The 21,212-nt window shown below is 38.9% G+C and overlaps 1 protein-coding gene across 12 annotated transcripts in view; it reads right to left on the reverse strand.

Moving 5' to 3' along the window:
• mef2aa (myocyte enhancer factor 2aa) overlaps positions 1-21,212 on the reverse strand; it is a 102,991-nt gene that overhangs the window by 15,894 nt on the left and 65,885 nt on the right. For 9 of the 12 annotated variants that reach the window (XM_051869709.1, XM_051869713.1, XM_051869711.1 and 6 more), the window contains 2 exons: positions 10,517-10,651; positions 8,177-8,402 (listed from right to left, as the gene is read on the reverse strand). In XM_051869709.1, coding sequence (XP_051725669.1) covers positions 8,177-8,402; positions 10,517-10,651 — 361 coding nt within the window. Of the gene's footprint in view, positions 1-8,176; positions 8,403-10,516; positions 10,652-10,716; positions 10,849-21,212 lie in introns of all 12 variants that reach the window. The other 3 variants (XM_051869715.1, XM_051869716.1, XM_051869719.1) reach the window with 1 other exon arrangement.

The raw sequence follows: 21,212 nt of genomic DNA on the forward strand, positions 1-21,212 counted from the left end.
GTTTTGGCTCCGGAAATCATGCACAGGAACAATGTGAGCTGGGAAAAGAGTTCCAACTGCTGGTGCCAAAAAAATCCAATTCATATTTTACTTGGAGAACCCTTTTGTACAAAAAATAAATATCATTTGTAATGCCTCCATGAGGAATCTAAAAAAAAAAAAAAAAGACTGGAAGCTCTGGAGCGGGATGGCGTGGACCTCACAATATAGTGAAGTAACTGGCACAAAAACACTCTTTCGAGAAACCAGCCTATAATTCTTCAGTATTAATGAAAGAAGTTGTGCAGATTCTAGGCACATTGCATAACAGAGATACAACTCCAAACAAACCCTAATTTTTAACAGCGGAGGTCCCGAACAGCCCAAAAGCACATCTGTGTACGCTGCATTGTACTCAAAACGGAATTCGAGATCGCCATCGGATTGCTAATTGGTGCTCATCAAAACACGAATTATGTATTTCTGGAACCATTACGTTTGCATCACTTCCTTTTTGTGCACGATCACGCATTGTGAACTTTGGCGTAATCTGCAAAGCTGAGAGTTTGCTCTTGTCAGCTTGAACAAGGTGTCTTTAACACATCAACTAGTAGTGCCAAATTTTTTGCAATGCACTAATTGAATGTGTGGGATCTGTTCTTCTAATGTATCAGCCACACTTCTGCAATCCCATGATGAAAGCACATCTAACTTTACAAGACTTCATATCGTTTCACTTTTAATTAAATTAAGGTAGTTGCCAAACCAGCAACTTCGCTGCTTGAACACACTGAATATATGGCAATTTAGCGCTTTAATACTTAACACCCTACTATTATTAGAAAACACAAGTTCCTTACAAGTTCGGTACTCTCAGTTATCCAATTCTGAAGCACAAACCCTTTGACAGAGTGGTGCTGTTAAGGTGGAGATGATCGAAAGATATCTCGGATCAAAGGAGACTGAGCACAAAGCATCAAGGACTTGTTCACCTTCTAGAGTTGTGGGCTCTTCAGCCATAAGTGGTTTGTGCTGGGCTGTCTCCATTCTTCTTTTACATACACACAAATAAACCCACAGAACCTGTGATTAAGGACAGGAAAGATGCTGAAGTATGCTGGGACAACTGACAAAAAAATAAATAAATCTTGAAGGTACTGTCTGCAGCACTGATAATGCCAACCTAGAGCCATCAGTTGCTTCTTTTAGGCTTAAAATGTACTAAACTTATGATCTTTCACATTCAGATTTCAGTCATCCAACTGTACAGCAAATAAATAGAATTAATGATTAATTTATAATGATACATACCATCGTTACAAAACAATAATAAATAATTTATAATATAATAAAAATGATAATAAATAAAAGTAAATATAAATATATACAGATATATGCAATAAATTAAAATAAAATAAAATAAAATAAAATAAAATTTTGTTATACTTTGTATAATGACTGCTAAAGCCCGGGTCTGGTTTGATTTGAAAAATTCACCATGTGGGAAAATATATTTTTCTCTTGTATCAATAGAAAAACAGTGCCAATGATTTGTTAGTCAACAACGAGATCTGGGTAATTTGACAGAAACTAGGCCTTCTGTTCCCCACACAAGTCAACAACAAAATAAAATCTGAAACGAAGATGATCCGAAACCAAATATTATGCTGGAAGCGTGCTGAGCTTCCATATCAGAGAACTCAGTGAGGAAACTAAGCCATTTTGTTTCACAGTGCTGATGATTCATCCTGACCTCCAGCAACTGTACATAGTTAGGTAACACCGAATTGCTTCAAAAGAGAAAGAATCGTGCTACAACACGAGCCTGATATTTCACGAACAAAAAGATTCATTTGCACCCCAGCTGGGCATGTCAACATGATGAAAAAGATTTTTTCCCTTAAGAGGAGAGCCGGTGTATGTGCTTGGATTAACGTTTAGATCCTCTTCACCATTCCTTTGGCTTAACTGGTGATCAGAGCATTTCGCTGAACTCATTCAGGCAATATGAGGTCGCTCTACACAGGGGAAAGAGCAGAGGAAGTGTGCTGTGAGCTGCATTCCTGCAGGCTCTGCCTCTAAGATGTCCCTGCTCTCCCTGTGCCTTCTGCTTGTGAAAAATCAGAAGTATGCAAGGAATGGCCATCTGACAGGAGCACTAAAGTGGTTCCTCTCCAAGGCAGCCACGCTGATCGAGGCTGTTTGGAACAAACAACAGCTGCGCTATGTGATCAGAGAGCCAAAGGCTGTGCTATGTGACCACAGAGCCAAAGGCCTGAGACCTCTGGGCACACGCTCCTTGCCACACCCCATAATGCCACTGTCAACTAAGCACTGTACGTCCAGTACCATAAATACACCCCAGATACTTTGGGCTGGGCTGGGCTGTCACTAAACCTGTAGCCCCCAAATCTTTTAGCCCTGGATGCTTTAGAAGTACACAGATAAAGAAAGTCATTTAACTTCAGTTGCATTATTTATGGGTAATTACGGGTAAAATTATGGGTAATATGGGTAAAATGAACAAACTACACAATACAAAAGTATGTTAATTAATAACAGGCCTAAACATAATATTTCTCATAGCATTTCTCTTACAAAGTCAAAACTATTGGCGGAGTCTGGCATTAACGATGATAACAGTATTCTCATGGGCAGCACAAGGCGCCGTCCCTGCACAAATTCACACACTCAATTTCTCTATCACTCATCTGTGACAGTTTCACGGGACTGCACCCGCTCTCTTTGAGCTATACTTCACTTTCCCCTCTCACTTCTGCTGTTATCTGTGTACCTATGGGAAAAGTCTTTGCACCCGCTCGAAGTCAAAAATTGAGGTTATATTTGCACCGTAAAGTACAGGTCAATAAAATAATTGTCAAATAAAACATTTAAAATGTAGTATATATTTAAACTGATGCCCTTTGTCACCTCATAATAAAATAATACAACTGTCCCAATGAGCCATGTGACAATTATATATATATATATATATATATTTAATTTTTATTATATATGCAAACTTTTTAATGCATATAATTGTATATTTTATAAGACTTGATAATAAATGTATTTATTAATTACATTTTTATTTAGAATACATAATTTTCACAATTCTCTCAGAATGTATAACATAATGCATTAATATATTGAATTATTTAATAAAATATAATTCATTTTCACAATTCTTTTAGTATTTATTACATAATATGTTTAATTATTTCATAATATTTCTCATTAAAATGTTTATGAATATAATTATTTAAAACAAAGTGTACATTTTTTGTTTAAGTCTTTTTCTACCATACCTTGATGACAACATTAAAAGCCATGTTAAAATTCCTTTAAAAAAATACAGAATTCTGATTTAAATGGTCTAGGTATTTTTGCATCATGATAGAGCACTAATAGGGTATGCCCTGGGTGTCATTTATATGTACCGACATCCTTGTTTCAAATCTCTAAATATTGATTCTAAAGAGATACTCTGCACTACTGTCGCAAAGGGACTTTGCTAGTGGGGACTGGCTCAGTAATGCCTGACAATTATTCAAAGACTGATGAGAGGCATCGGGTGTGTAAAAGCAATGAATTCTGCTCCATGTTACTGAAAAAAGTACTCTGAGGTATTCATTACCAAAAGGCTCCAAGTGTTATACTGTACATGATCTCATAGGAGACTTAAAAGCCAATATTATCTCCCACTGTGTACATTCAATCAAGAGAGTCTCTGACACTTAGCACTCAGTAAGCGCATGTCTATGTGTGTGTGTATTTGGCAAAAAGATGGTTAAATACCACCTGTCTCTGCCTCTCATTGCCACAGAATGCTTATGACAGGTTGCCTGGTCATTGTGCACAACAGTCTTAGAGGGATGTCATGGTCCGAATGCTTGCAGGGTTCTGCTGGGTCAGGCATTTAGCAGGCTTACGCCTGCCGTATAAGGACTGCCACAGTACCAGGAAAACAGATGCACCTGTCAATAGGGGGAAGGAAACTCAAGGGGGCCGGGAGGGATGGAGGCAGGGGGTCGAGGACTTAAAGGAAATGCTGAGTTTATTTACCTGCCTGTCTGAATCAGCTGCTGGAACAGTTAACCGTTTCATACACACACAGACACAAAGACAAAAAGGAACTTCTTGCTGAGATGCATCTAATCTGCACCTGCACTATATCTAATGTTTCTGGTTGACTTTTAAACCCAAAGTATACTTCATTTCTTTTTCTTCTTTTTTTTTTTTTTAAAGTGTACGCGAGTCGAATGCACATCCTTGCATTAGTCAAGACATCACGATAACAACTTTTGATCAGGCATTATCACCTGGGTCCTAAAAGAGACCCGATTCCTGGGGGGGACTCGATTTCTCATGACACCGGTCTGTTCTGTTTATGCAGTTTTTCTTTGACTACCTTCTGAATCAACACCCCCAGGGCACGGCTGCCACCTTGTGGATAATCTAATTACTGCAAAAAACATTAAAACACAAAAATCCGGTGGTGCGCATACAGTACACGCATACTCTTCTGATGGTGAAATTCGTGTCGCACGCACTGTACGCGCACCCTCGCATATGCGTAAAAAGTGAAGTACACTTTTTGCTCAAGTCCCTGATATTCTCACAACTAAATTCCTTTTTGTTCTTCGATTAGGGGTAAAAAGAAGTTCGAAATACCTGATCAGCGGTATACTGTTAGCGAACATACCGCGGCGTATTTCCTCGCAATAACAAAATAAACGCAACCAAAATGCCTGGTGAGAAAACGGCAGTTAAGAAAGCATCTGATTATAGTGACGTGGATATGTTTGCAAATTAAGTCATGTTTGTTTATATAGCACTTTATACAATAAATTGCTTTAAAACAAGCAACTTTGAAGCAAACCTTGACAGACTTAACAGAAGAAATGAACCAGAGAATATTTCTGTTTAAGAAGGCAGCACACTTTTTGATTCAATCGCCACGGACCAACAGTAGTTTGAAGGCGTTTACCAGCCAGAGCGAACTTTTCCGGAAAGTTTGCTTTGGCAAGCTGGTTCGAACTCCTGACACAAACTTCAAATTAACTTCGTTTTGGCCTGATTTTGTTTAAAATGACGTCACACCAGTTCATTCTTTGAAGTATATCAGTGCCTTAAGTTTTCCAGAAAAAAACCCCAGCAAATTAGGGCAGGAGCAATCTTCAAGATCATGTGAGAGAGCATGAATCTCACGGCTTGTTGTTCCAGCAGTCATGCTCTTGTGCTCGTATGCTTTGTAATGTTGAAAAAGTAGCCCTGGCCTACAGCTGACATAGACAGAGCGGCCCACTAGAGAACGGAGGCAACCCTTGTATTTGTAACTGTCAGGGAGAAACAGTTGGACACATGACCTTGTGTGCGTCCTTGGTGACTTGACAGTGTGTGTACACACAAGCAGCAGGGCAGAGACTCTCGCAGCTGCCGCCATTTTCCATCATCACATGACTGTTTACACCCGCTTTATCAAACGCCCGAACCCACAAGTCAGCACTGGCACAACTTAATGCTCTTCCATCTGGATGTGAAAATGCAGCTCAGAGGCCTTTGACACAACCTCTGAGGTTTTCTGTGAATGATAATTGTTATATGCTAATTTTTTTTTTTTTTTTTTTTTCATGAGAAGCCATAGAAAAAACCCTTGATAATATCCTTCTGATGTCCTCATAAAGGGCAGAGTCACTTCAACATCCATCACTGGCTCATAACGGTTTGGCCTAGATTTCCAAATATCAAGAGAGAGAAGGGGGTGGTGTGCTACTGTAACATGCCAGTTATACTCTAAGCAGAGGAGAAGCGACTGAGGGAGAACCGCTTATCTGATCACGGGGTAAAGATGGTGCTACTCCATTAGGACGAAGAAAGAGGGCGACATACTTCCTGAAAAAAAGATACCCTCTCTTACAGATCAACCATATCAATCATAAAAACAGAAACCGGATTCAGAGACCCCTGCAAAGCGAAACATCTATTGACACAGGAGCTGGTGCAGTCACCCCAGAGGACTAACCCGCAGGGCTGGAGCCGACACCGCTTGGCACTGTGAGCTCTGTGAGGGTACCCAGCATGTCACCTAATGAGATGCACAAAATGAGATGATTAACCATCTGCATCTTTTATCTCCAAGTGTGTGGGTACATGTGTGTGACAGGCCAGCCTTCACACACAGCGTTCTGCTCCCTTTAGTGTGTCAAACACATTTCAATGCTGCAGAATTTTAAGGAGTGAAACTGCCTGCTAAAGCAAGAATAACTATTGCTCATACTTTGGGATTTGAACAAACCCTTAATACTACAAAGTATAACACTTTGGTGTGTATCGTACCCTGTTTGTGGTATCAGATATGAATGTTCTCTAAAATTGTGGCTTGTTGAGCAGAAGTGCAATATTACTTATCTAAGTCAGCTGACAACTTTTGCCTGGCAGAAAATAAAATTTACTAGTTATTCTTAGCACCAAACATTTTCTGAACTTTATACATAAGTTACATTACAGGCAATACTGTTCAAAAGTTTTGTTTTTTGAAAGAACTTAATAGCTTTATTTAGCAAGAATGCATTAAATTGATCAAAAGTGACAGTAAAGACTTTTATACTGCTACAAATAATACATCAAATAAATGTTGTTCTTTTGAACTTTCTGTCCATCAAATAATCATGAAAAAAAGTATCACAATTTCCACAAAAATATTAAGCAGCACAACTGTTTTTAACATTGATGATAATAAGAAATGTTTCTTGCGCAGCAAATCTGTATATTAGAATGACTTAAAATAATGGCCGTTGAATATTTAGCTTTGCCATCACAAAAATGCATTACTTTTTAAAATATAATATAAAGCAGTCATTTTATACGGTACTATTATTTCACAATATTTCTGCTAAGAAATAAGTAAATGCAGCCTTGGTGAGCATAAAAGACTTCTTTCAAAAACATTTAAAAAATTGTGCTGACCCCCAATGATAGTCTGTATGTTTTGGTAGTGTGTATCTTAGGTTTAACTCATTTGATACTTAATTAAGAGCATTTTCCGTTTTCGAACAGATTATACATCTCTGCATCAAGTATTATATAGAAAGTGTGAGACTAACATAACATCTCATTTTGGGTACAACTGTTCATTGACACTGAATTCATTTGGCTGAGTGAGTCCAGACTTTTTCAGTTTCACTTTTACCTGAGAGGTAAAACTCAAAGGCAAGCATTTGCAGAAACTAACAAACTATAATCAAAGTATAAAAATGTGAATATAAACAAATCTGAATCACGGAAGCTCCACTAAGTCAGTTACGCAAGATAATCTCAATCAAAACTTGCCATCATGATTTCAAGCAGCATTTGCACTGTCGAGTATAACCTCCGCCAGAGAGCGAGTGCTGGCCTGTGGAGGGCGAGTGTTGTTTGGGTATTGTTGAGGTCAGTAATGGGTGTTGTTGGAACATCAAACATTATTTTGCAGCGATGCAGCGCAACAGTGTTTTTGCACTCTACTATGGTCATGCCTCCCTCCTACATAGCAACAGAGATAAAAGGATGACTAATGTGTCCAGTGCAGAAAAACATGCATTTAACACTTGTGTTACAGCTTGAAGACGTATAAGGCGCACAAAGGCCAAATGCAAAACAGCTATTTATGGATTTCCAGGTTGCAAGGTTCCTCATAAAGGTTCAGTATAAATCTAAAAAGCTTTCTGCTGCATTTTTATCTTTTGTCACAAGAAAATGTTTATGAAACACATTTAAATGTATTCACTATTTGTATGTCTGTCTGTCTTTCATTTTTCACACTAGGGTTGGTACGGCCCAGTCACGGAGCCCACTGCTGTCAGACCAGCTTAAAGATCAGATGGTATTATTAAAGCCTGCTGTAGTCATGGAGACCACTTCCAGGAGACTACTAATTGATCTCACTTCCGTTCCACTCATGCTAGTGCTGAGAAGGTGTGAAACACAAAGCATCACAAGAAACATATAGATGTCTGTGCATAGCAGCTGGGAAACAACATTACCGCTCTATTATTACAGATCTCCCAATGTGAGACATAGAAAAACAACATCTGTATTGAATTTTCAAAGCAAAGCAATAAGACAGAAAACACATCTCTTGATATATACGCCATTACAATCCCAGGATTGCATGACGGAGCTGTACCTGCCCCACTTTTGAGGGAATAGCACTAACCTGCGCTGCCTGTGCTGGGGGGCCTCTGTGGGGGCCCGGCAGACACTACGTTTCTGTGCAGGGAACCCTGAGGAGGAGACAGCATGGCACCGTCACTCAGAGAGGCAGTGGCGGCCGACAGGCTCTGGCTGCTCAGAGAGGCCCCGGGGTTGTAGGACATGGCGTTGGGGTTCGTCACTGGCACAGCCACATGCATGGAGAAGTTCTGCGGGGGCAAGGCCGTCGGCTGGAAGAGAGACACACACATGGCTTTATGTGAGAGGCATTAAAGACTCTTACATATCTAAATATCCCAGTATCAAAATTGACATTCACACAGATAACTGAGTCATATCTCAACAAGTAACGATATAATCATTTAGCCTGGATATTCAGGTAGAATGGCCTATAATGGTACGCTGCACATATCTTCAGGCCTCTACCAGGAGTGAAAGATGACCCCTGAGCTTTGGTGCTTTTATCATACAATGGAGGAAAACAGGAGATAGATTGCTGGGTGGAAAAATGTAATCTCAGGAGGGAGATCTCCGGATCACCTTGGGCTGTCCAAAAAGCCCGGCATGAGGTGAGAAATACTCCTGGAAAACAATTCTCCTATTGGGAGTCATTTTCACTGTGCTCAGAACACCAATTTTGACCCAGGCTCAATACATAAAACAACATCTTGAGATAAGATATATTACGAAGGCATGCAAATTTAAGAAATATCTTGAAATAGCTCTCCAGTCAAGTATGGCTATAGCCAGCACTGCACTTGGCTGTTTTGATGAAACAAAACAAATAAAACACACAAAAACACAATATACTTGGATTTTAAAATCAATGTCCATACATTTTTTGAAAGGGCAAAAAGAGGTGAAATAAGCACAAGTAATCACATGACAGCAACAGTGGCATCTTAATCAAATCAACAGGCAGTGCATTGCTGACTATCCATAGAGTTATCCAGAGTGAGTGTGAGCAGGGACAGTGTGAGGCCACTCAATTCACTTAATAGTGCAGTGAGCTAGTTAGTGAGAATATTAGTATGTTAATGGCACAAAAAAAAAAAAACTCGAGCTTTGTTCATGTCCATTCGGTGCAGTGAAAATAATCATCTGACACCCTCTATCAGGTGCAGAATGTTATGGTCATCACCCAATAAGATCACTATTGTCTCAATTAAAAAAAAATAAAAAAAAAAACCTTATGAATAAAAACCCCCACATTTATTTATTACTAGCTTGAACTTGAAAAAGGTTCCGCTATTTGATTGTGCTGGGATTCTGGGCTCTGGAAGGAGTAAAGAAATTGTTCAGGGGGATGAACAAACAAACCCAGGTGTTGCCACCCTCCGGAAAAGTGAGACAAAAAGAAATCATTTCTAATGAGTGGAGGAGAAACGGTGAGATAGCTCCATCTTTATACAATGGCAAATCTTCTCCATCACATGACCTGGACAGAGCACAGCACTGAGAGAAAAGATTCAATTTCCAGATCTGCTGGGGAGAGTGCTGGGAAGAACACATCAATTACCTCAACCAATGAATCTGTCAGTATTCTAGCCAGCAGGTGGACATTGAGGCATTCTCTCCGAAAAAAATACCACAAATACATCACACCTGTACTGAACCTTGTTTGTTCGTTTGTTTGTTTTTGCAGTATTTCAGGTCACTAATCAAATAAGCACATTTGTGGTGTTGTTATTTTTTTTAATTAAACTTTTCACTTAAAGGGATAGTTCACCTGAAAATGAAAATTACTTACCCTCAAGTGGTTCCAAATCTGTATGATTTTCTTTCTTCTGTTGAACACAAAAGAAGATATTTTGAAGAATGTGGGTAACCTGACAGTTGATAGCACCCATTGACTTCCATAGTAGAAAAAAAAAAACACTATGGAAGTCAATGGGTGCTATCAACTGTCTGGTTACTAACATTCTTCAAAATACCTTCTTTTGTGTTCAACAGAAGAAGAAAAACTCATACAGGTTTGGAGCAACATGAAGGTGAGTAAATGATGACAAAATTTTCATTTTTGGTGAACTATCCTTTTAAATGTATATATAGTATTTAAAAAGTGCTTCTTATTATTTTAGAAATGTATCAAAAAAGGGGAAAAAATGTTTAATAACTCCAAACAATGTGATCTTATTAGGGTGAGAGAAAAAGGCTGCAAAATTAAAGAGAAAAAAGTGCACTTCCAATGGACAAAAAAAAAAAAAAAAAAGATTATGCTTTAAAAAAAAAAAAAAGGTCCTTAAGTGCTGACAGTGGTTGCAGGGTGAGGCAATGAAAAAAAGGGGGGAGGGGGAGTATCCTTTCTGCCACAAAGCCAAGCAAAAACGTTGCATTTACTTACGATTTTATGATTTCGCATCATATTATCAAACTCTTCATTAATTTTTTTATATTTTTCTTCTGTGTGAGGGGTGAGGACATATGAGGCGTCAGGATCCGGGCTATCACAGCCTCTGTGTTCTTTCTTGTTAAGCGCCTGTAGTAAACATCAACATAAAAAGAGGGATCAACACAAAAAGGCAGGGAGGAAGCAGTACTTACACCACAGCGCTTGTACATTAAATCACTCTCTTCGTTTAGTTTGCCGAAACGATCGTCCATGAGGGGACTGTGACCGAAACAGTCATCTGGATCAGGACTGGCACAGTCATTATGGCCTTTGTTTCTTAATTTCTGAAAATGAAATTGGAAAATTCACACATACATAGACATATGTAAACCCAAACAGCTGTTATCGTTGGGTTCATTTAAACAGTTGACTGGTTAGTAATTATGATAATTAACTACTTAATCTAAGGCAGAACATTTTGATAAAATGCATAATTCACAGAATTTAATAAAGAAATACAGTTATTGAACTTTGCGACAATTGCATGCTGCTTAGTGAACACTGAAGAGCTGCGCTCAGGATGTTGAAATTGCACTGGTAACAGTTCAATGGATAATTTGGCAAATACATTAAGAGCCAATACGCTGATGGTTGCACCATGCCTATTGCATTAGCCCCTGGGGAGGAAATTGAATTGTCACTCCTTATCCTTTCCCTTAAAAACATTAGGCTGGGGAAAAACCAAATCGTCTTTTCTCTCTCTGCGTTTCTCTCCCTCTCTCCTCTTTGCTCTCTTTCTTAGGAACATACATTTCCCTCAGCATGTGTGTGTCGCGATGCATATTTCATTATCTTTCAGTTATCGTAAGCCACCCAGCTGGAAGACACACACACATAAGAGGATCCCACAGTGCAGCGCTTTAGAAACTCTCTCACTGTAATTCAGCACACCTGTCACTCACAGAAGCCTATCAGAGTGAATGCAATGTACAAATTGAACGGATTATCATATCCGGTCACTAGCATTTATTTAAGTGTGGAGAGGACTGATTATTTTAAGAGAAAAGTGCAACGGGCACAGCACAGCACCTGGTGTAATATTAGTCATTTTTACCCTGAAGGAGTGGAAGCTTTTTAGTAGTTTTTAATAAATACTAGTCTGTATTTCTTTTGTCAGAAGGGAGTCTATTGGTAACATGTTACTCAAGACCAGTATAATGCATTTTAATATCTATCTATTCATAGCTGGTCCTTAAAATCATTACAATACACAATTTAACATACCATCATGCATTTTAGCCTTTAAAGGTAAAAGCATTAATAGGTAAAAGATATATTGTAGTATATAAAAATAATGATAATGTTCATTTATAAAATACATCACACAGTTTCATGCACCATTCTGAATTATAATTAGTTTGGAAAATATTATTGCAATATTACATAACGTATTTGTGTGAATAAAAACTAAATAATTAAATGTAAATTAATAATTTAATCAAATATAATTTATGAAAAGAGAAGATAATGCATTGCAATTACAGTATATGGAATTGCAATACATTTTGATAAAATGCATAATTCCCATTATTTAATAAAGAAATACAGTTATTGAACTTTGCTACAGATTATTAATTTAATGAAATATTATTTATGGAAAGAGAAGATAATGCATTGCAATTGCAGTATATGGTATTACGATTAACTTCATAATGCATAATACGCTGTATATCGCGTTTAAGTAAACTATAACCTTTTATTTTTCAAACTCTCCATTACCTATCAGACCGGTTGCATTAACAAGATGACAGCGAAGGTTGCCAAAAAGGGAAATCTTCATTTGATGCCCTGATGTGTTTCTTGCTAGATAGATCTCCTGCAATAAGACTACCTCAGGGTGGTTTGGCAACAGAGGTCACATGTTCTTTCAGATGAAAAAGTCATGTTTTGAAGGAAGTGAAGCCCCTACACTAACAAGACCCTTAGTTTCTGTATCTATCTTGATGTGTGTGAGAGTGTAGTGTAGGTACGTGTGTGGGTGTGTGTGAGAGTGCCTTTAGAGTGCAGCTGCTGTCCTCTGGTATTTCTGTGACTGTAGAGCAAGAGCTTTCTTGATCCTTATCTACTTTATCTAACAACATGTGCAACCGAGCTCAGCACTGTGTGAAGTCAAACATCACAACGCATTTGTACACATGCACAGGAACAATCGATACATGTAAACAATGTGCACTGCTCTGCGATGTCTAAGCAAAACACAAAACGCAAGTGGTATACTGCTTACAGCTACAGATATATGGCTTTTCTGGGACCATCTGTAACCATAAAGCCATTTAGTGTGGTGCCGAAGGTGGCTCTCACTCTCTCTTCCCGGGTCATTTCCTGTTTACAGGGCCCTATGTGGCTCTCTGAAACACTGTGTTTACCAGTGAAACTATGCACTTTCTCCCCCAGAGTGCCACAGATTCCATCAGGACCTGCAAATTATAGTCCCAACCTGCTCATTATGTGGCAAGCGCTGTGGCTGGAGCTGGGCAGCGAGGTCTGTGTGAGCAGGGCAGGGCCGCTGACTTCCACAGTAACCCTAGGGACACACCCGTCCGCTGGGGCCTGAGTTTGCAGGGAGGGGCCCCTGTGGAAATCTTGGCCGCCAGACCAGCCTCCTCATGGGCACACAGTGTTGATGAGCACAACAACATTTCCAAACAATGAATGTGACGGAACTACATTATAGAGTAGACCTTAATCAGGGTAGATGCCATATAAAATTTTACACGGATGAAAATAAGGCTGTAAGGGAAAGACTTACAGTTTTTACAAAGGCATGCACTGTATGAAGGTCCTAGATCAAATATTCTTAAAAAAAAAAAAATCTGTTTTATGGAGTTTTTGTCTACTAAAAGTCTTTTGGAAAGAAGTTTCGTCAGCTGAACAACTGGCAAGTTGTTAAACAAAAGTACAATCCATTGAACACACAATACTTCTGTCCCTCACAGTGGTGTAAAGTATTTGAGTGATGTAATTAGTTACTGTGCTTAAGTATCTTTTTGGCTACTTTGTAGTTTTACTATATCAAAAATATTAGCAACTTTTACTCTCTACTTGACTACATTTTTGAACAAGTAAATGTACTTTTTACTCCAATACATTTGTGATGAGTAACACAATTACACATTACATTTTGCATTGCACCTAACTTTTTCTGAAGCAGTTTCTGCTATAAAGAAGCGATATCACCATCTAAGCGCATTGAAGGTACTATATCTTGTGCATTTTGCCTTTACTCACCCAAACTTGTCAACAAGTCTACTTTACGTGAATGCAAGTGCATTAGCAGATAGTTGCTGAATCGCAGGTGTTTGATTTATGAGATGAGGACATGACTGCAGCCGGTAATGAGGCCGAAACCAACACATTTTACTTCATTTTACTATTATTATTTTATTTATCCGCTATATTGACGAGATCTTTTTGAAGGACACTGGTTTACTTATGGCCTTTTTGTGCACTTGAGCTTAACTGAGACTTGAGAGTTCGTAGACGTTTAAGAGGCTTTTGTGTCGACCTTGATTTATTGCAATTTTGAGGTGTTCAGTTTTATTTTGATTTTAGAAAATAAATTTGCTCTCCTCACAAATCAGCTGTTTCTTATTTTCACTGGCATGTCTCTCAGGTGTTGAGGACTAGTGCATCTTTAAGCCTACATTCAGTATGAGTAAAATACTTAAGTACTGTTAAAATCAGATACTCTAAGACTTTTACTCGTCGTATTGGAATTGGTGAATTGTAACTTGTAATGGAGTGATTTTCGCTGCAAGTTATCTGTACTTTTACACAAGTATGGTGTTCAGGTGCTCTTTACTCGCTACCTTGACTAAGGTCTATTGTACATCGAAACAAATAAAGCATATTGGCCAACACACTGGCCAATATGCTGGAAATGCCGATATTGCGATGTTTAGCAATGTTCTAGCATCTCGCGTGTCTGGTATCAGCTATTTTGACCAAATTAATATTACAAAGTCCAAAGACTCATTATGTTCTGTCATTTTAACTAAACCACCATTGAACGAGGCGTTGTGTTTTGTATTGCAGTGTTATGTCTACTTATTATAAGCATTTTTTAGCTTGTTGTTTGAGCTTAGTTTATAAAGAGATCAAGTTTATGGAGTTATTACAGTGGACAGATGCAGGTCGCAATATTTTGGTCTTGTTTTCAATATAAAGCATTTGAATTTATTCTGGTTTATTATGGGCTTGTTCTTGTTCACTGTTTTTTCTGGTTTATTATGGGCTTGTTCTTGTTCACTGTTTGTTCACTGTCATACACACAAGATCTGGCAACACAAATGAGTCAAGGCTCGTACCTCTTTCCCTTTGATTTTCTTGCACCACACATACAGGAGAGAGACAGCTCTGATGTGCATTTAAATATGTCATTAAAAATTAGTTGTTCATTTTAGTTCGGTACACACTGCATAGAATTTTTGTAAATGCAGTTGTCACTACCTTAAATTTTAGAGAGTTAATTCAGTTGTAGAATGTGGTGTCACTCCCATAAACTGAACTATGTGTGTACAGAATAGGATTAAGCACTAAAAGGTAAACTGACATCCAAATTTAGCTGCAGTGTGTACGTGAGTCGCAATCATGTACAATTTGACAAAAAGAAGCAACACAATCGTACTAGTACGGCCTTTGTCTCTTGCACATTCCCAGACTGCACCATGCCCCCAAGTGCTTTAAAGTCTGAAGGACCGGGATGGCACGCTGGTAAGTCCTTCTTAAATGGCTTGGCATGTTTTGGGTGTCCCACAGACACTGCCCGCAGCTCTAGTAAATGGATCACTAAATCAGCACATGTCCAAACAGGTGTCCCTCTCCCCCAACACCTGTCAGCCCCTTCACCTCACGATACAGCCAATCAGCAGCCTCTGCATGTCAGCATGGCCATAGAAGGGCACATCATGCCTTGCGATCAAAATCTGTCAGTGCTGCATTACAGCAGATAAAACACGCTGCCAATGAGCGATGCAAGTGAATCCATTAAATACAAGCACAGATGGGGGCATGAGGTTGATCACGAGTTTGATTGAACTGGATCATTTGCATTCTTAATTACACCTTTAAATGTATGGCTGCCATGATCTCTCATCAACAGGCCAAACTGGCGACTGCATGCACCATCCTTCCAGCCTTCACAAAAAAATAGTTTGTAAAGACAGCACCAGTTGAGATGATGGCAGCATCTAGACAGCATTTTTCTGGTTAATAAAGATTCACTTTGAGCATCTGAACAAACATTTTCTTAATTTAATGTTCTAATATGGTCTAATATGGTAACTTTTGCCAGGGGAAAACAGTCATATTGTTATCAGAGTTTAGAGATGGCTGGCTCATTCAGTGTGCGTGTGTGTGAGACTGTATTGTGAGTGTGTGAAAGAGGGAGAGTGGGCAGTGCTGGCGTAAGCAGTTCTGGAGAGGGAGCTGAAAACTCATATTGTGTAATCTGTTCAGCATGTCCCGCATGGCTCAGAGACAGGACAGTGGGACAGCTGCCAATATTTGTGCCAAAATTATAATTTCTTTAATAGAACGCTCGCTAGACCTGTATTGATAAAACTTTGGCAATCAGCACAAAAAAAATGAGAGACTGACGTAAAGCCAGCACGATATAACTACGTAGTGAGTATATTTGAGTGTTTGTGTGTATGTGTTTGAGATAAAAGGAGAACTGAATAACGAAAGAGAGGGAAAGAGAGACATACTTAGAAACCAAATAGTTAGAAAAGCCTTCTTCTATAACACACAACTTCCCTCTCTCAGACATTCCCTGGCAATCTACTGGAAAGATTACTGGAAAGAGAATCACTGTGAATCACGTACAACAACTTGCATAAGAAAGCAGAATTGGAATTATGTTTAACAAAAAAAAAGACAAAAAAAGACATGATTTGCAAGAAATGTCAAACAGGAAAAGGTGTTTACCGCTAGGGATGCTCCAATATTAAAATTCATAAAGCCATAAAGGTTATGTAAACTCATTTTTACGGTTTAAAGCACATGCACTCTTAAAGAGAAAGTGCTCTCGAAGGGTTATGTCTAGGCTGTAAACTAAGTTAGCACATACAAGTTAGCATCAGATGATTGCAAAGTAATCTGAATCTAAAATAAGAGGAAACTAAGTTTCTAACAAGAAAATATCCAATATATCGAAAAAAAAAAAAATCAAAATACAGAAAAAACTAATTTTACTTGATGATCAACACACATGTTGGGTTTGTTGGGTGTTTTATGAGGACTTTCCATAGACATTATGCTTTTTATACTCTACGAACTGTATAATCTATCCTGTAACCCTACCACTAAACAAAACCCTCACAGAAAACTTTTTGCATTTTTACATTTTCAAAAAACAGCACTAAATATGATTTATAAGCTGTTTTACTCATTGAGACCAAAAAATGTCCCTACAAGGTCAAAGATTTCTGGTACTGCCATCATTGTGGGGACATTTTATCTTCATAACCCAGTATCTGAACCCCCTCACTGCCTCCCCCCCACCCACACACACGTACTCATATTCATTTTAATATATTTATTGCAAACACATTTCTTTTGAAGTTTGAATATTGTCTAAAATCACAGAGCTGATTGTAAAAATGTAAATAAAATATCTTCGCATCTTTGAATAAGCTTCCTTCATTATCTACTCTACATTACTCAAGTCTTTTACAGTATAACTCGAAAAACCACTTCACTAATACCCCCGTTTTGTCAATGGTCTTTTATATTTGACTTATTCATGTGCTGCACATGGATAAAAGGAAGATTAAAATATAGACAGAAATTGTAGGCCTAGCATTCAAAATAAAGCAGAACCGCAAGAAAAACTGAAGAAAGAAGAAAGAATGGAGTATGATTATAGAGTGCGAGCTGTGTAATGGGTGGAGTGAGGGTGGAGAGCTTATCCTCCATTTCTGATTAAATCATATAGTATGGTGGTGACGCAGCTGTGTGTGTGTGGAGAAGAGACTGGAACAGAGGTCGCGTTAGACTTTCTCAAAATGACGTTAGACTTTCGTCAAAATGACGGACAATGACGTAAAAATTCCATCAATCTATTATTAAAGGTCATTTTAATTTTCATAGTTTAATGATTATAAGCTTTTGTATTCATTCACATTTTCATTTTAATAGCATATAAGTTAGATTATGCATTTATTTATTTTTTAAAGAGAAAAGACGAACAGAGACTGTGCATCACTTTTCATGTTCAAAGCAGATGAATATTAGTTGTTTTTTTCCTAGCAGTGACAGCGGCCACTAAAACATGACTTTTTGTGCCTGAGCAGGCAAATATGAACAACACAATATATTACAAAATTAAATTCTGATTATAATATGAGCAAAACATAAAGAATGAACTGATCTAAACTCAATCGATGCTCTGTATCTGTCTGAACACAAATCTTCTTCCTAGTCCACATCGACTTAAAGGGGACCCATTATGCCCCTTTTACAAGATGTAATATAAGTCTCTGGTGTCCCCAGAATGTGTCTGTGAAGTTACAGCTCAAAATACCCCACATATCAGTTATTACATCTTGTCAAATTTGCCCCTATTTGGGTGTGAGCAAAAACATGCCGTTTTTGTGTGCGTCACTTTAGATGCAAATGAGCTGCTGCTTCCGGCCCCTTTCCAGAAGAGGGCGGAGCTTTAGCTGCTCGTGTTTCAGTTGCTCAACAACAACAAAGCTGGAGAATCTCACGCAGCCAAAATGAGGATTGTCAGTAACGGTGTCCAGCCTTACATTGTTCAAACTGGAGTCAGACACTGATGGAGAGACTCAGGAAGAAATTACAACTTTTAGAATGCATCTGGGCGTTTCTGAATGGTTAGTGGATACATTTATGTAGTTGCTGTGGAGTTGATTCAATTCTTTGACTCATGTTGATCTTTTGTGCAAATCCAGCATTGAATTGACCCTTGTTTGTGAAGCAGTCCGGCATAAAATGACGGCATGGTAACAACACTCTACTACAACAACTCTTCCTCTTCTCTAAAGCAGCCCAACATGGCCTCACCCCCTTTGTTGCGTGCTCCTGGGGACAGGGTTTATGTAAATTTTAGGGTTTGTAATGTCAAAAACCCGGGAAGAAGCTTATTGTAGTCCCTACCAGCCTTTTGTTGTAGTCCTTAAAAAGCGATTTCTGTAAAAGAAAATATTTCCCTTTACATTGAACTTTTAGCGTTGTAACTTTGCAGAGGTTGTTTATGCTCAAACAGAAACATTACACACTAACTAAAGTTAGAAAAGTGAAATCATAATCAAGGACCCCTTTAAACTGAATGCGCGCCTGAGTGTAATCAAACACATCAAGGGAGACTTATGCAGAGGCAATTGTCATTAGATTTTATGTCTTTGCCTCGAACAGACGATTTCTCGTGCCAGTTTTAATTTGTTCTGGAGGCTGAACCAGCGCTCTGCTGCTACACTGGAGCGCACTTGTCACCAACTGGACAGGGGTGGGAATTACAGTTACAAGTTACAATATAGATCACCCTCAGTGTAAACTGTCAAAATGATGGACGGCCTTCAGATTTTTCAGTCGTCTGCTAAAAAAAATTCAGTAAATGACGGAAAATATACGGTTAACGTGACTTCTTCAGTAGAGTGAATAAGAGAAAGATGTGGACAGATAAAGATCAAGATAAAGCATCTCTGCTGTAATGTCATGATTTGAGAGTAATCATATATTGCTGCATTCAAAATGGAGGCACGGTTTCTCTCTGGGCGACTGGTGTAATCTGTCCTAACCTCATTTCCAGCAGGCATCTCCATATCTTTGGCCCTGCAGAGTCGTCCCTGTAGCAACACTGAGTAGCATGCTAATCCTTATGACATCACCAATGTGACCAGTGCATTTTGTTTAGCATGATTATCAAAGCGGAGAGTAAGCAGTACCCCTAACAATTTGCACAGAGAGGAAGTCAAAAGGAAAATCTGTTATCTGTTGTGGAATACTGCCATTATATGACACTGTACACTGCACACACACACAAAAAACTGAAGTTGTAAATAAAACAAAGATTATTGGAGTATGTTTTACATGAAAATACTAGTTCATTTTTTTCTACTTCAAAATTTCACATTTAATTCATGTGTGTGTTATTTGTCGTTTCTTTGTAACTGTTTGTGAAATACACTTGCACTTCTACTTTCTTTGTCCCTCACATGCTCATTGATGCTTATTCAATCAGAACAACATGAAGTAACAAACCAATAATAGCAATAACAGCCCTTATAATTAATGCATATGGTTAGGCAAATAGCTTTGCAGTTTGCAGCACTTCAGATCTCATTCTATGGGCTATTGAGTCATAAACCAGGATGTGACCTCATGCATGTCCTTCCTGCCTCTGTGCTATTGTCTGAGCGCTCCTCTCAAAGGAAGCTGGACAGCGGGGGCTCATTTTATAAGTGAGTCTGGTTGAACGTTAATAATAATTTCTGCGCAGCTGTTTAGAAAAAAACAATATACTGTGAAATGCAATCTGCCTCCCCACTAACAAAATCTGCCTCACAATGAGCGCTGCATAAAAACGACAGTCGTTTTTGTGTCTGATGCATCTCTTTCGCCATGTACCATAGTTAATTACCGCTGGTTGACCGCTGAGATTGCTGTTTTTATATGAATACGCCATTTCATATTAGCTCGTAAGAGTGTGTTACACTTCCAGGAGCAATAGTTTCCCACAAAGACAAGCAGATGTTCGCAGACTGTACGCTGGCGGGTTTGATCAAGCTATTAGCAGCCACAGTGAGGGAAAGAACGCTTTCACAATCAAGGGTATTTTGAGACGTGAGAGCAGATTGGGAATTGAAACCAAAATTGAGGTGAAGGCATATCAAAGTCATCGCTGAAGTTTCCTTGCAACGATGTTGCTCTCCAGTCCCACTGGCCTAAATAAATGATCTCATCTATTTAACAGTCAAATCTACAGTAAAACTATTATAGTTAATGATGAACAAAGGGAGGAAAGAAGTGGGAGATTTCGATGAGACAAATGAATCGTTTTCCTCATCCTTCCCCATACCCATTTCCTCCCGAGCCCGTTAGTCTTTCTCTTGCTCACTACCTGTCTTTCATTCCCACCCGTCTTGACCCACAGACTGGATCATTAGCCATCAGAGCCCTTGAAACAATAGCCCCCCCGAACCCCTCCATTCCTGCTCTCCTCTAAAATATTCATAAGGACAATTAGGAGTTCCGATAAGGCAGAGAGGCGAAAGCAGAGAGGGTAGGTCGTGCCAGCAGGACGTCTGTTCTGTAACACTCTATACCCCTGCCACCGAGTAGGCCTCATCAATCTGTGAGAGCGCACCTCTGCTCACGTACCTCGCCTCCTGAAAACCGCCGGCCTTGACCACGGCCTTGATACTCACATTGTGTGGTATGTTAGGTCAAAGGACGGGGCACAGAGGTGACGAATGGGCTGGCAAACATATTTAACAAACAACCCTGTGGGCTTGTGGTGGACTGTTTCACATAGGCTTTTATATATGAGGTGGTTGGTGGGTTTGCCTTTTTTCAGGTCATCAACTGAGAACAAAATAATTTTCTGGACTCATAAAACACGGTGGTTTCAGGTTGATAAGTTGCAAGTAAAAACATCAAGTGCGCTTTGTTTGATTAAAAAGAC

Source organism: Ctenopharyngodon idella, chromosome 18, assembly GCF_019924925.1.
Source record: "Ctenopharyngodon idella isolate HZGC_01 chromosome 18, HZGC01, whole genome shotgun sequence".
Lineage (NCBI taxonomy): Eukaryota > Metazoa > Chordata > Actinopteri > Cypriniformes > Xenocyprididae > Ctenopharyngodon > Ctenopharyngodon idella.